General features: G+C 56.1%; 1 protein-coding gene across 1 annotated transcript in view; it reads right to left on the bottom strand.

Moving 5' to 3' along the window:
* Positions 1 to 10,412, bottom strand: part of RXRG (retinoid X receptor gamma) — a 14,298-nt gene extending 3,886 nt beyond the window's left edge. The window contains 10 exon segments of the mRNA XM_049777609.1: positions 770 to 857; positions 860 to 906; positions 1,750 to 1,829; positions 1,831 to 1,878; positions 1,998 to 2,146; positions 3,601 to 3,780; positions 4,091 to 4,193; positions 4,553 to 4,656; positions 4,714 to 4,967; positions 10,074 to 10,412. Of these exon segments, the coding sequence (XP_049633566.1) occupies positions 770 to 857; positions 860 to 906; positions 1,750 to 1,829; positions 1,831 to 1,878; positions 1,998 to 2,146; positions 3,601 to 3,780; positions 4,091 to 4,193; positions 4,553 to 4,656; positions 4,714 to 4,967; positions 10,074 to 10,126 (1,106 nt within the window). The 5' untranslated portion in view covers positions 10,127 to 10,412.
* Positions 10,413 to 14,874: the final 4,462 nt, after the last annotated feature.

Here is a 14,874-nt window from a genome sequence, read left to right as displayed (position 1 = left end):
GAAACAATGGAACTGCGAGAGCACAGTGGGCCAGAGAGGAGGAAGCACCCCTGGACCGCGCACCGAAAACACAGCCAACCCTGCTCAGGGACCCGACACAGTTTCTGAGTGACAAACTCTGCAGGTTCATGGGAGAAAGTCAATGGCTCCAAGCCCTGGCCGAGGAGACACCCCCACCACAAACCTACAGGAACTCTTTGAGGCTCAGGGGAAAGAGCATCTTCCTGGGCCTTTCAGGTCAGAAGGCACTTTATCCCTTGAACAATCAGGCAAGACGCAATGCCTGCTGTCTCTCACTGGACACAGCTGGGTTCCGAGCACAACCCACGTATACACAGATGCTTTTACACCTACTGAAGACACTGGCTACCTGGGGAGGCCAGAGCTGCTCCCCTGAGGGTAGGAGAAGTGGCAACTTCCTCTCCATACAAGCCTCCCTAACTCCTGAAGAGGGAGCACACACACCACACGCTATCAGTCCCAGGACTCAGCCAGGGCCAACTCACAAGGCCAAGCCAATGATCTTGGGGTCTCCTGGCAGCTACAGGTATGGCCTATCCCATTGGGCCCAGACAGCAGAACCGGCCCTGGCTCCAGGTCCTGCTACAGGCTGCCTGTTCTATCTTACAAAGGCCAGGGCAGCATCCACATGTTCCAAAAAGCCCGCTTCCCAGCTTCCCATGCTCGGGAATTGGCCTTGAAGCTCCCAGCACCCCCATAGCCCATGCACACGCACGAGCTAACATGGGACCATCCCCGACAGCAGCACCTGTCAAAAATGGAGCCCACACCAGCACTGTGTGCACTGCTGCGGTGCACATGCAGCCCGGTGGCCAGCAGGATGCCGTCCTGCACGAGACAGAGCGGTGGGAGAAGGAGGCAATCAGCAGCTCATTCCAGCCTGCATTAGAGGGAAAAGCTGTGAGAACTGGCCTAGCCACAGACCCACCGCCCGGATGGGGCCACTGGTCCCTTGTGTAAGGGTTCGAGTCCGCAGTCCAGCGCTGCCTGAATGGCACATGGAGACAGATCTGGTGTTCTTGAGTTCCCTCACAAATGGACTGAGTGCTGAGCTAGTGTAGCAAATTTGAAGTTGCCAGGACTCTTGAGGTCTGCACCCTCTATCCTCCCCTGGCCCATGGCCTCGTCACCTTTCTTTTCTCAAAGAGCCCACGACAGAACACAAGGTGGTTTCTAGCCGAGTTAGACCTAACTCCCATTTTGATCAGTCCCCCAAGATCCCTGCAGGCTGGGTAATGGTGTAAGTTAAGGAGCAATGGCAACAATTGGGCATCCTGGAAATGGGACCAGGAGCCAGAAAGAAAGGGACAGTGGTAAACCCTACCACTGTCAGGAGTGATTCTGAGTGCAGAGCCAGGAGTAGTCCCCCTGATATACCCACCATATATACCTCACCACCACACAAAACAAGGTAACCCTGGAACACTCCCAGAAGGCAACACTCTGGACTCCCTGATGTCACCCTCATCATGCAATGGGAATTTAATCCAACTCCTCCCCTCCCCTATGCTCTCCTCCATCTGCTCCCTTTTTCCCCACTACCTCCCTTCTCTCCTTCCGTCCTTTCCCTCTGCATCCCATTTTCAGACCTTGCTGCTCCATTACCAACCATGCTTCACTGGGTATGAAATGTTTTGGGATGTAGGTATCCATATTTAAGAGCTAACAGCTAATGAAAATGAATAAACCACAGTCCTCTTAAGGCCACTGGATCCCTTTACCCTGCCCCGAAGCAAGATGACCTGGTCCTCCAAGGTGAGGTCCGAGAAGTGAGGGATGCGCTTGGCCCACTCCACCAGCGTGAAAAGCTTGCTTGTCAGCTGACGTAGGCAAGATGTTGGTGACAGGATCGTTGGTCTGGAAGAGACCACAGAGCTAGGACCAGTGGGGACCGCCTCCCCCCCCCCCTCCCTGCTTAGCCCCACACCCCAGAGTGTGACCCCACACTCGTCCTCATGCTCACCGAGCTCTCCAACACTCATGGGGCTGTAGGCCTCAGTCTTGGGCTCCACAGCCAATTCAGCTTCCAGAATCCTCTGCACCGGCATGTTCTCATGGCCACTGCCGGCACCATCAGCCTCACTGTCAGCACGCTCCCGGCACCTCTGCCGCTCCTCCTGCACAGCTGCCCACAGGGACACCCCAGGCAAAGTCATACCAGAGCTGGGACAGAGGCCAAAACCCGTCCGAGGCAGCCTAAACGGGTGAAACTGGGGCTTCCTCCTAGGGAGCCCCCCCAGTTCTCCCATCCCTCTGTGCTTTTAGAACCTCCTGCTAAACCCTTTTCAACTTCAGAGGCACTGGAGGTGCTTGTGGATGGGACTAGGACCACCCTGCCCAGTTAAAGGTCAGGGCTCACATCTTTCTACTTCCCTTGGGGACAGGGTGAAGCAGGGTTTTACCTGCCCTGCCCACTAGGTGTTCTGGTGGACAGATACTATGATGGAAGTTGGTCTGGGAATCCAGGAGCTGGTTTGAAGGGTATGAGGGGAGGTCATAGATGAATTTTAAGTGTCTGGATAGAGGTGGGATGTCTATGCACAGAGCCAGTGAGAGGAGGAGGCTAATAGTGTGGGGTCCTGGCCTTGAAAAATGTGGGTTCCAGAGTCCTGCTAGATAGAACTCAGCACTAGTGGCCCCGCTCCCTTTCCACTCTGTGTCCACTGACTTGGACTGGCACCCCCACATGTTCTAAGGGCTTATGGGATGGAGCCTGAGCATCTCAGCTTCCTTCATCCTTATAATTCAGCCGCCCATGTGCCTACTCCGCTCCCCACACCCCAGCTGTGCTGGCACAGGAGCAACAAGGCCTGTGCTCACATCACCTAAAGAAAAAGTCCCTCTGCCTTTTCAACAGGATCAGCAACCCTCCTGAAGCACCACTAGCCCAGGGTGTAAATAAAGGGGGTTGGGGGCCTGTGCCCAGAATGCTCTGGATGCTCACTGGAATGGAGGGGCCAGGGTTGACAGGTGGACAGGGGACTCTCCTCCAAGGACAGGAGAGGTGAGCAGGGCCCTGTGGAAGATACACCAGCCTCACCCACCCAAGCTTAAACAGCAGAGGGCCAAGGAGGTAGTATCAAGAGGAGGGCTCTAGCCCTGCACACAGCTGACTTGGGTTTGATCCCAGCACCCCTTTTGGTCCCTGAGCCCCATCAGGATTGACTGCTGAGTGCAGAGCTAGGAGTAAGCTCTTCGCACTGCCCAAAATGTGTGGCCGAAATCAAAAATAAAAGGTCAGAAAAAAGGAATCTGAAGAGCTGGTATCCCCAAAGTTGTAGGAAGGAGGAGGGGCTGCCTGGGGAGGGAAAGATCAGGAGTGGGATGAGGGCACAGCAACCCCCATTGCTCATGGACATCTTCCCCGGGGCTGGTACTGTCAGAAGCTGAGAGAAATGATCAGACACAGGGACCAGCCCCCATGGCCTCTGCCCTCCCCAAACTTGCTGGGTTTAGGGCAGAAAATGGGGCTGCTGCCATAGTGCCTGTATGGACCCCATTTGAGGAGGAACATGAGGGGTTCACCCTGTATAAGGGTGCAAGTACTCATGCCCCCCATGCAGGGGTGCACGGCCCCACCTTCTCGCTTCATGCCCATGACTAGGCACTTGTGGTAGCGGCAGTACTGGCAGCGGTTGCGCTGGCGCTTGTCAATCAGACAGTCCTTGTTGTCTCGGCATGTGTAGGTCAGGTCCTTCCGGATGGTTCTCTTGAAGAAGCCTTTGCAGCCCTCGCAGCTGTACACCCCATAGTGCTTGCCTGGGATGGAGCAGGTCCCCTAAAAACCTGTCTGAGCTTCCTTACCCAACCCCAGGGCTCTCCCACCAGGACCCACAACTGGCAGCACCTGCGAGGGGTGGGGGACCCAATACTGTCCTCCCCCCAGTTTGTCCAAAGAGGAGCCCCAAGTGCTTGATCTCGGCCCATTTTTATCATTATGGCATCTGAGCAAGTGCAGGCTCTGGCTAAAGTGCAGGGTATGGGGGTGCAGAGGAAACTGGGGTGTGGGGAGCCTGCCCCTACCTGAATGACCTGTCCCCACGCAGAGCTACCACAGAAGTGTGTCGACCAAGGAACTGAGGAGCTGCCAGCTGTGCACGATGCCAAAAACCCCCTACACCACGGCAGTCCCAGTAAGAGGGCTTCATATCCTCCGACACACTGGTGCTGAGCTGCAGGTAAGGGAGCAGTAAGGACATGGGGGGAAACAATGTGAAAGCACCCAGGACCCAGGGAAGAGGCCAGTGGGGAACTTGGACAGGTCTGGGACACAGATGTGCCCCAGCAAGGTATACTGGATTGAGAAGTGGACACATACTCGCCTGTCCCACCACCTGTGGGACCTTTTAGAATGGCATAGTACTGCTATGAACCTCTAGAGTCTTGCAGGCTGCCTTTCCATACTGTTCTGGAATGTTCCAGGATGTTCTAGAATGATCCCAGACCTCCCTACCTGGGAGCACACAACCTATGTCTTGATCTTGGGTTCTCGTTGGGGACAATGGAAAGTCGCCACTGAACACAGGGGTACAGAGGGGGTCTGGGCAATGAGGTCCTGGGCTGAGGCATTGGTCGACTCTGTACCTAGTTCGCTTTCTGTCCCCCCAAAGGTGAGGAGCCCAGAAGATGCTATAGCTGCAGACACACAGCCCCACAGGGCCAGGCCGGGCACCCCAGTCAGTCAGGATGTACCTTGAGCTGGGTGGTGCCACCAGGTTGATTCCCAGGAGGAGCTGGCAGGTGCCCCCGAGGGCGGGCCCATTGTAGAGGTGATGACCCTCTGTATTGAGTGCTGCAAGGCATTGAGGGGGGTTGTCCCTGCACTCAATGCCCGTGGGGCACTGGCTGGGTTGTCCAATGTAGCTGGGGAGGGCCTCCCCACTGGCTTCCCAGTGGGCAAGGCAGCTGATGGGCTCATCGATGTGCTGCCAGTAGGGCCAGGGGGACTAAGGGAAGAGGAAGAGAAGAGTGATTAAAATGGGGAGCCATAGGACCGGAGAGATAGTACAGCAGTAGGACATTTTTCTTGCATACAGCCAATCCAGGATGGATGGTACTTCTAATCCCTGCATCCCATATGGTCCCCAAACCTGCCAGGAACGAATTTCTGAGCACAGAGCCAGGAGTAACCCCTGAGCACCACCAGATGTGACCCAAAAACAAAATAAAAATAATATGGGGAACATGAGGGCCCCAAGAAACCCTCTCCCAATGAGTAGATAGAGGCCTGGAGAGAGGCTATGGACAGCCCTTCTAATTGTGTCCTCGTCACAGTGTCTTCTGGAACCCGAGAGCAAGGCAGCCAGGAATTGAGTTGAGGGGTCTATTCCCAGAATTCCAGGAGCATTGTGGGATAAGTGATAAGACAGAGGCTTGGTCCCAATCCAATCCTGACCCCTCAGGCTGGGCATGGAGTATCTCATTCTCACAACCTGGTTTATTGCCTGCTCCTGACCGGGCGTCACATGCCCCCTCCAGGCCCTGATGACAAGGGCACAGGGTGCGGCTCCTGCTCTCAGACCTGACAATGGGGGTTACTTGACACAGCCAGAGCAAGGAGGGGGATTCCTGTGCCCTCCCTACACACCACTGACCAGAGGAGGCAGAGGCTGGAAGGGCATTAAGAATCTCTGAAATGGGGGCAGAGAGATAGCATGGAAGTAAAGCATTTGCCTTTCATGTAGTAGGTCAATCGGTTCAAATCCTGGCGTCCCATATGGTCCTATGGTCCCCCGTGCCTGCCAGGGAGCAATTTCTGAGTCTGGAGCCAGGAATAACCCCTGAGCACTGCCGGATGTGACCCCAAAAACCAAAAAAAAAAAAAAAAAAAGAATCTCTGAAATGGAGTCAGAGCAAGTAGAACAATGGGTAGGGTGTTTGTGTTGCACTCAGTCAACCTGGGTTCAATATCTGGCATCCCATAAAGTCCTTTAAGCCTTGCCAGAGAGATTCTGAGCACAGATCCAGGAGTAACCCCTGAGCACCACTGGGTGTGACTCCAAAACCAAAAAAAAAATCTCTCCAAGGTTAAAATCGATAGGCCATCAAGGAGGGCATTTGCCTTGCATGAGTCCAACCAGGGTTCGATTCCTGGTATCCCACAGGATCCCCTGAGCACTGCTAGGAATGGATCCCTGAGCATCACTGCAGTGCCAGACCTAAGCATTGAGCAGCAGGGCCTGACTAGCTGAGTATTGCTGGGAGAAACCCCACAATGCCCTGAGCACTAATTTTTGCAAGGGGACCATGGGGTCAGGCGCTGCTCATTGACATGGGGGACTGTTGTCCCACTGAATCCATGTGCAAAGAGGCCAGGCGACATTCATGCGGCTCTAGCGTCAGAAGTTTACTGGCGCAGCCCTCTGCTCTCAGCTCTCTCCTCTCTCCCTCTCCGGAGGCCCTGAAGGAGGCATTTCCGGTGCTTGAGTGCTGGGATCTCTCAGGGCTGGGACGCAGCCACCGCGCTCAGGATGGGCAGAAACCTCACCTGGGAGATGGCGTTGCCTAGCAACACCCCCTCAGCCAATGGGACGGAAGCGCCCAGGAGGAGCCGTCCTAATTGGTCATCTGTGAGCCAATGGCCAGGCACTTCCTCCGCTTGCCCTTGCTTGCTGGGGGTTTGAGGTCCCCATCAGCTCCCCACTTTCTGGATGGAGAGGAAAACTGAAGTGGGGCTTTGGTATTGGGGTAGGGTGCATGTGCTGAGTGGGTGTAGGACTGTTGAGTTGAAGTTAGGGACCAGTCACCATGGGGAGAAAACCCCACTTCTAGCCTGGCTCTCCAGTTCCAGCAGAAGGATTCTCCTGGTGCAGAAGCTGATGAATAGGACTTTCAGGAACCCCTGTCTGTCTGTCTGTCTCTCCCCCTCACCTCTCTCCAACCCCCTTGTGTGTTCTACACCAGCGTCATTTATTTTGTCTTTTATTTGCGGAGGGCTGGGCCGGACTGGGGGACCCACACAGGAATGAGCTGAGCTTCTTCAGAAGGGCAAGTGGAGGCCAGATGGGGTTCTTTGCTCGTTTTGGGTCATACTGACCAGAACATCTTGTACCCCACCCACTTCTCTGCCCTCCTGAGCCCCGCTGTCCCCACATCTGAACTCTGCACTTGATGCTGGCTGGACACGCTGGTTCCATCACAGCCTCTCACCATCCCATCTCCTGGCCTGTCTCTCTGCTCCTGTCTCCCTGCTCTCTCGGGTTCTTCTTTGCTGTTATCATAATGGCGTGCACACATACCCGTAACATGCGTTGCTTGTAGACGTGGTCAGAGTGCATTAGAGATCACCCCTCTGTTGTACCCAGGGACCCCAAAGATATAGTGCTACCAGGATGGCGGCACTCAGTCTGTGGAGGGGGTGGCAGGGATGGAACTTGGCCTCACCCCTGCCAACCAGGCCAAGAGCCCTCGATAAAGGCACCGTCCCACAGACAGATGCATAGTGGGACTGAGCCTCTGGGACACATGCCCTGGAGTGGGTTTCCCTCACACTCCCCAAACCAGTGGGAGAATAAAGAGACTGCTGGGAATGAGCAGCAATGGGAGATGCTGGGCTAGAGCTCCCACCAACCAACCAGCCTGGGAGCCAACTCAGAACCTACAAAGGGGGAAACTGGGGGTGCGGGGGGGGGTGGTAGAAGGAGGCACCCCTAGGGATGCTGGACTGATCCATGGGGAAAGAATGGAGTGTCTGTTGCGGTCTGGGGGAGGTGTTTCCTGTGAGAGAGAGCACTGTAAGGAGGGCACTGTAAGGAGGGTGCATGTATCTATCCAGGTTCAAGTTCAGGCATCACTGGTTCCCCCTCCCAAACCACCCCTAGAGCATCATGAATGCAGCCCTGTAGATCCTGAGCACTCCCCACACGTGTCCTGGGACACCTTCAGGAACCACCAGCCCACAAGGTGGAGAATCCCAGGTAGGGCACTCAGATCTCCCAAGGACTTCCCATGGAAGTCCTCCAAAATACAAATTCAATCAAGAGGAGGTCCATTTCAGAGTGGCAACACTGAGGGATATTTTCATTCTTTCTGAACACAAGGTGAGGCCCAGTGTGGGGTCCCCTGTGGGAGAGCTGGGCTGGAGGTGGGGGAGAGAGTGTAGGAGTCCACCCCTCCCTCTGCCCTTTCTTCCGCTCCCCTCCCTTACCCTGCCCCACCTACCAGCTCTGCTAAGGGAAGGGAGCAGCTGAGGTTGGTGATCAGCCTGATTATTCCCAACATCCCTTATAATTATGGCAAAAACCTCAGTCACTTGGCTCAGCAGAGAGAAAAACCCGTCTAAATCTGTGACAAGGCTGGCAGATCACTTCTACATGACGGGTGAAGGCTCCGAGATCTGCGGTGCGTGTGTGAGCCCTTGCGGTTTGGAGCGTCCCACTAATGGTTATTAAGCAGGGATTTGAGAAGAACCTGCTTCCAGACTCCCCTGTAATTAGCCCCCGTTAATATGCTAATCCTGCTTCTGCTCTGCTTTTTAAATCTGGTTGGTGACCAGGTTGATACTTTGACAATCATATTGCTTTACCTAAATTTTTTTCCATGAATGAGCAAATAGACAAGGCCAGACCCTGGCCCATTTATAATCACCGGGTTAATGAGGAGCTCTGTGTGGCCTGTGCTAGACCGACCAGGAGTTTCTGATCTGCAGGTTACAGGGCAGGGGTTTGGGGATGCTAGAGCCTGGATTTCATGCCAGGGAAGGGGGGGGGGAACGACAGTGTTCTTTCCCAGGGACAATCTGCCTGCTTCGTGCCCAACACACCAAGTTAACTTCAGCAGACAGATGGAACTGTCTGAGGCTCCCAAAAGTCCCAGACAGTCCGGAAAACACCACCCCAGGCACAGCTTTCTAGCCACCCTGCTCAGTTGACCCTGTTCTGTGCTGTACTGACCCATGGAATGAGAGGGAACTAGGGAAAACCTTTATATGACTGACTTCCAACTCCTGTTCCCACTGGAAATGTCACAAAAAAAAGTTTCTCCTCATCTGCTCCTCCTAAACCCCACACAGCACCCCCAGTGTGAGCTTCCCCACAAGCGTACCCACATATCAGGAAGCAGGAAGATGCTCTGGTCACTCGCGCGCAACGCACACACAGCTGCCCGTTTTTCCCATTGTGACAGGACAGAGGGAAAATGTTCACTAGCACTTCATGCTGATATCCCAGGTTCCAGGATGGTTGCACCCCCACCTCCTTCCATCTTGTGCTCCCCTGTGTTTCCCGCACCCCATTACCTACTCCCTCCCCTGAAGGAGCCCCAGATGGGAGGGGGAGTTCTAGGCCTACAGGGAGCCTGAGAAACCCTCAAAAGCTGTGTGCCCTGGGAAATAGCCCCAACACTGGGCAGTGGATGGCAGTGGGGGCAAGTAAGGGACCATCTCTCCTTGGTGTTTCTGCCTTCCTGCGCTGGTGGCGATTAGCAAGTACAAACACATGCACATGTACACATGTACTGCATGGGAGGAGCCACGACGGGTGGCGGTGGTCTGCCCCCTCAGCCAGGCAGTTAATGGGCGATGCCCTGTTACCCCAGCCCAGGCCAGCTGTGCTGCCATCACTGTGCTGGTGGGAAGGGGACCACGGCGCGAACTCTGCACTGGAGTAGAGTAAGGGCCTGCGGGGATGGAACTCGGGGGCAGACAGAGGGCTCCCAGAGCAGGGAAGGAAAAACCAAAGTGCTGATCTCCTTTATCAACACCCCAAGGCAGGGAAGTCCGGAGTCCTTCCCTGTGCCCACTGCCTGCCCTGACAGGCTGGAGGCAGAGCCTCCAGTTAGTTCCCTTAAAACCTTCCACTCTGCGCACCCTCACGGCCTCTGGGAGCCCCACGCAATGACTTGGCCAGGACCTCAAGGTAGACTCACTCCTGGACAGACGCCCCCAATTCTATCCCCACTGGGACGGGAACTTGGATGTGCAAACAGGTCCCCCAATCCCCCCCCCCGATGCGCCCGACACTGACCCATGAGCATAACTCCTTGCAACCCCAGGCCTGCAGCTGCCCGCTGTCCCGATCGATGTCCCAGTTCTGGGGAGCCCTGCGCCCGCAGACTCACCGCCGAAGCCAGTGGGAAACTTCAGGAAGTGGGAGTAATTCCCGTACATGCTGCCGCCGTAGAGTCGGTCCCTCTCTCCCTCTATCCTTCTGTCCCTCTGCTCCTCTGTCGATTCCTCTGCTACTGGGCCCGGCCCGGCCCGGCTCGGGGGCGCCGCGGACTCACTCTCATGCCCCCCGGCCGCCCGCCCCGGGAGCCGGCAGGGCCAGCCCTGGGGGATTAGCGGGGAATGTGCATGGGGCTGGGGCCCGGAGGCCACATCTCGGGGCGCTGCAGCTGCCGGCTGTCAGTAAGGGAGGCGGTCCCGCCCCACCACCCCGCCTGCCGCCGCGAGCGATCGCGTTGCGAGTTTGATGAACTCGGGCTGGGCTGGGCGGCTGCGTACGCGGCTCCTCCCGCCGGCTCCTTCCCAGAGGGCCCTGCCCGCCGCCGGCACTATTATCTCGGGAACCAATCGGTGGGACCAGCCCCGGGCCAGAGGGGGCAGGACAGGGGCCCCTTCCCAGCGCAGGGCGGATCGATGGGGGCTGATGGAAATCCATTGTCTTGGCCCCTCTCCCTCCTGCACTTGAGGTTGGATTCTAAGCACTGGGGGGGGGGGGGGGGGAGGACATGAGAGAACCCAGTTTGGTCCTTGGGCCAGACTGGACAAGGGGAGCCCTAGCCGCAGAGCTCGGACCAGGACCAGAAAGAAGGTCTTGGAATTTGGGATGCATGTCCCCTACACCCCACTCCCTTCGCTTTGGTGGCTGGGAGCATTTGTGCCTGGCGAATATCGTGACCAGGAAAGGACATGGAGGCCACCAAGTCCTCAGTGACTCTAGGTACACAGGGCCCTGAGATTCACGTCCTGTTCTATGCCCTCTAGATACTGCTGTTGAATACTTCCCTAGACAGGGAGCTCACTATCTGGCCATGCTCTCAGAAGGAGCACTTTCCTAGGGAACCAAGATGGACTGCTTCTCCCTTCTGCCTGGGCCTGAGCCTGTTCCTAGGAGCCTGGCAGAAGTCTGTGTGGTCTTCCTAGTGGTGAGTAGGATCCCCCTGCCCACTGTCCGCCTTCTCCAAGCAGGGACACTTGTCCCTTAGTTCCATAAGCCCCTGTATCCAGGCTCTTGCCGACTGCCTGTTCCCTGAACACCTGTGAGTCACCCTTAGGGGGACGTGGATGGCCTGGTCAGGGAGCACAAGACACCACCAAGGGTGCCAACCTCCTCCTTGGTGATCTGTACCAAGCTGGGTACTTGTCAGGGACTTGCTGGGAGGGTAGCTGGGCCTCCCCAACCCAAGACAAGACAGTGCCCAAGGAATGGAGCCTGGGCAATTTGGGAGGGGGGCAATACTTAGAGGAGCAGAGCAAAAGGGGAGAGGTGGGCAGGAACAAGGCACTCCCCCCAGCTGAGTGGACATGGGCCTGGCCTCCATAGGCTGTGGACAAGGTCTTGGCTGCCCCAGATGAGTGGATACAGACCTGATCTCCCCAGATTGAGTGGATATAGGCCCTAGCCTCCCTAGCTGAGTGGACACAGTCTGGCCTCCCACAGCCAAATGGACATGGGCTTGATATCCCTAGCTGAGTGGGCTGTGACCCTGACCTCCCTCTACTTGAGTAGACATGGGCCTGGTCTTCCTGGCAGAATGGACACAGGCCTGCCTCCCGAGGCTGAGTGGGGCATGGTACTGGCCTTCATGAGTGGTCATTGCCATGCCCTCTCCATCTGCGCATAGCCCGTGGCCATGAGAAGTACCCAGCACAGAAGCCCCCACATGAACCCTTACACCAGGTAGGACTCAGTAGACAACCCCCACCGGCTCTAGGCTGCTGGTCCAAAGGCCAGCGGGTAGAAACCTCCTGACCCACGCTTCTGCCCAATAGGGGCCAGGGAAGACTAAGGAGGGAGAAAGGGTGCTGGGTGTGTCGATGGGTGGGTGGGTAGGTGGGTAGGTGGGGTGTCTTCAGAGAAGTGCAAGGGGGGCCAGGAAAAGGCTCAAAGCTGAATGTATAGGGGATCCCCAGATCTGGCATGCCCTGGGGCAACTAGCCCCTCTGAGCATCTTCACAGGCTAAGCCATCAACAATATGTGATATCTGCAGATAGGGGGCTCTCCCACTGTGGGGTGCAGAGCCATGAAGGGAGACAGAGTGGAGTGAAGGAGAAGAGGGTTTGGGGGAAGGAAGGTTCTCCGCTGCATGGGGATATCCACCCCCAGAAGTAGTTGGTGCAAAGGACCCAGGGGGTCCCTGGAGGCTGCCCACTCACATACACCAAGGGGAGCCCCCCATGTGAGGGGGGCTGGCCTAATGCTCACATCCCAGAGCAGTCAGGAAGAGAGGGGAGAATTCAGGCTGCCCTGGAGGGCCCAGAGAGGGGACCCTCCCCCACCACATCCATCCATCCCGCACCCTGACAGACTAATCCCGCTAATGCACTGCTCCTGCAGCCCCACACTGACATTCACTCCGCCTTCACACTACTCTGGCTCACCCTCCCTGCAGCACCAGCGACAGGGGGGCACAAAAGCTTCCCCCGCCGCCCCCCCTCTGGCCCCCTCCTCGGCTCTCCTCACTTCCCTACCCTACAGGATGCCCCTTCCTCCCACATCTGAACCCTGATTGCACCAGCCAGGGAGCCCCCACCCAGTTTCTCTCTCTGCCTGTCTGGGAATAGTGCTCCACACCCAGTCCCATCTCCCTGCTTTGTCACAAGGAAACTCCCCAAGGCTCCTGCTGCTTACAAAGGCGCCTGCAGACCAGGCCCGAGCTAGCTCTTGCCCATGGGGTGTGAGGCCCCAAGTTCAGGCCCCACCACTGCAGGTCCCAGAGCAACAGCAAAGGCCAGGTGATAGGACAACAGAGAGAGTGCTTTCCTTGCACATGGCCTATACAGCATCATGATCTCCTGAGCAACATCAGGAGATTTCCCTGACCTGAGCTTCGCTGGGTGTGGTCCAAAAACTAACAAGCAAAAAAAAAAAAAAATGAATAACAATAACCGAATAGAGCAACAACTGCCAAAATGAGGGAGAAGAGGAAGAGAGGAAGAGGGAGAGACAAAAAAAAGAAAGAAAAGAAGGAAGGAAGGAAAAAAGGAAGGAGGGAGGGAGGGGAGGGAAGGAGGGAGGGAAGGGAAGGAGGGAGGGAAGGATAGATTCAGGCTGCCCTGGAGGCCCAAAAGAGGGCTCTCCCCACAACACCCATCCATCCTGCTCCCTGACAAAGGAAGGAAGAAGGAAGGAAGGAAGGAAGGAAGGAAGGAAGGAAGGAAGGAAGGAAGGAAGGAAGGAAGGAAGGGAGGGAGGGAGGGAGGGAAGGGAGGAGGAAGGAAGGAAGGAAGGAAAGGAGGGAGGGAAGGAGGGAGGGAGGAAGGAAGGGAAGGAGGGAAGGAAGGAAGGAAGGAATGGAGGAAGGAGGAAGGAAGGAAGGAGGAAGGAAGGGATAGGAAGGAAGGAAGGAAGGAAGGAAGGAAGGAAGGAAGGAAGGAAGGAAAGGAAGGAAGGAAAGAAGAATTCAGGCTGTTCTGGAGGCCCGAGAGAAGGCTCTCCTCACCCACATCCATCCATCCTGCTCCCTGAACAGATGAAGGAAGGAAGGACAAGGAAGGAAAGAAAGAAAGAAGGAAGGAGGAAGAAGGGAGTCAGGTGGGCAGCAGGCATGCATGCACAGCATTTCCTAGGAATCTGTGTTGTTCCCAGTGAGCACACATTACAGGGTGCCCCCATTCCTTACAAGGCAGGATTCCAGCTTTGGGACCTGGCCTCCAATGTTTCCCTCGGAGCTGCCACTGCCCCTAGGAGATTGAACTTGACTCCCCGTGGGTGCTGTTGGAACTGGGTAGTGATGGGGTCCTAAAGACTGTGGGTTCCATCCACTACTCTGCTGCCACCCCCATTCTCTGTGTTTTGGAGTGCCGGGACCCTCTGCTCCTCCTCCTCCTTCTGTCCAGCTGAGTGTTTGCGCAAACATTGTGTGGAGAAGAGCATGTTCCTGTTCATGCTGCACGATTAATTAATGTAATTACAGGCTCAAAGGCGTGAAGAAACATTCCCCCCAGGGATGTGTCTGGGAGGAGCAGGAACCATTCTGGCTCCAGAGCTTTTCTCCTGGATGCCCTCTCCATATAAATCCCAATGCACACGGCCATATGCTTCAGGCCTCCAGTGACTGAACTAGAAATGCATCCCCTTCTCCTGGCTTGGGTCCACTGTGTGGGGGCATTCCAGTGACCCCATCCCCAGAAGCTGACTTTCCCCTCAGTTCACTCCCAGAGGGTGGATCTGGGGTCTGCCCTACCAAAGTTTGGGTCCCTGCCCTCCACTCCTAACTCCAGTCCTCTTGAGGGAAGCTTTCTTGGGCTCAGAGGGGTACAGCATGACCTCCTAGGAATGCACGAGGTTTGCCCCTGAGGTTTGCATATGGTTATTGGTGTTTCGGTGGTCCTGAGGGGTGCCGGAAGATCCCCAGAAACGTCACACAATTCACCTCTGGATGATGCTGCCTTTGCTGGTTTACTTCTGTTTTCACTCCTGGGACTGGAATGTTTGTGACTGTGTTTTTCTGTGGGGACCCCACAACTGCCTCCCACATACTAAGCCCAGGTGGGAGATCCAGGCATGGGTCCTGCCCCCTTACCTGCCTGCCTCCGTCCCTCTGCACACACTGTCTGAGCAGCGCAAGGCCTTGTAGGCGGGAGACAGTGGCTGAGACTCACTATTTTTAGCTGAGACATACCTTCAGAATGCACGGCAGGTGCCTGGGTTCAAAGGTTTCCCAAAGGTTTCCTTGTATTGCACAGGCAC

The sequence above is a fragment of the Suncus etruscus genome, chromosome 7 (genome assembly GCF_024139225.1).
Source record: "Suncus etruscus isolate mSunEtr1 chromosome 7, mSunEtr1.pri.cur, whole genome shotgun sequence".
NCBI lineage: Eukaryota > Metazoa > Chordata > Mammalia > Eulipotyphla > Soricidae > Suncus > Suncus etruscus.
This window is presented reverse-complemented; position numbering and strand designations above follow the sequence as displayed.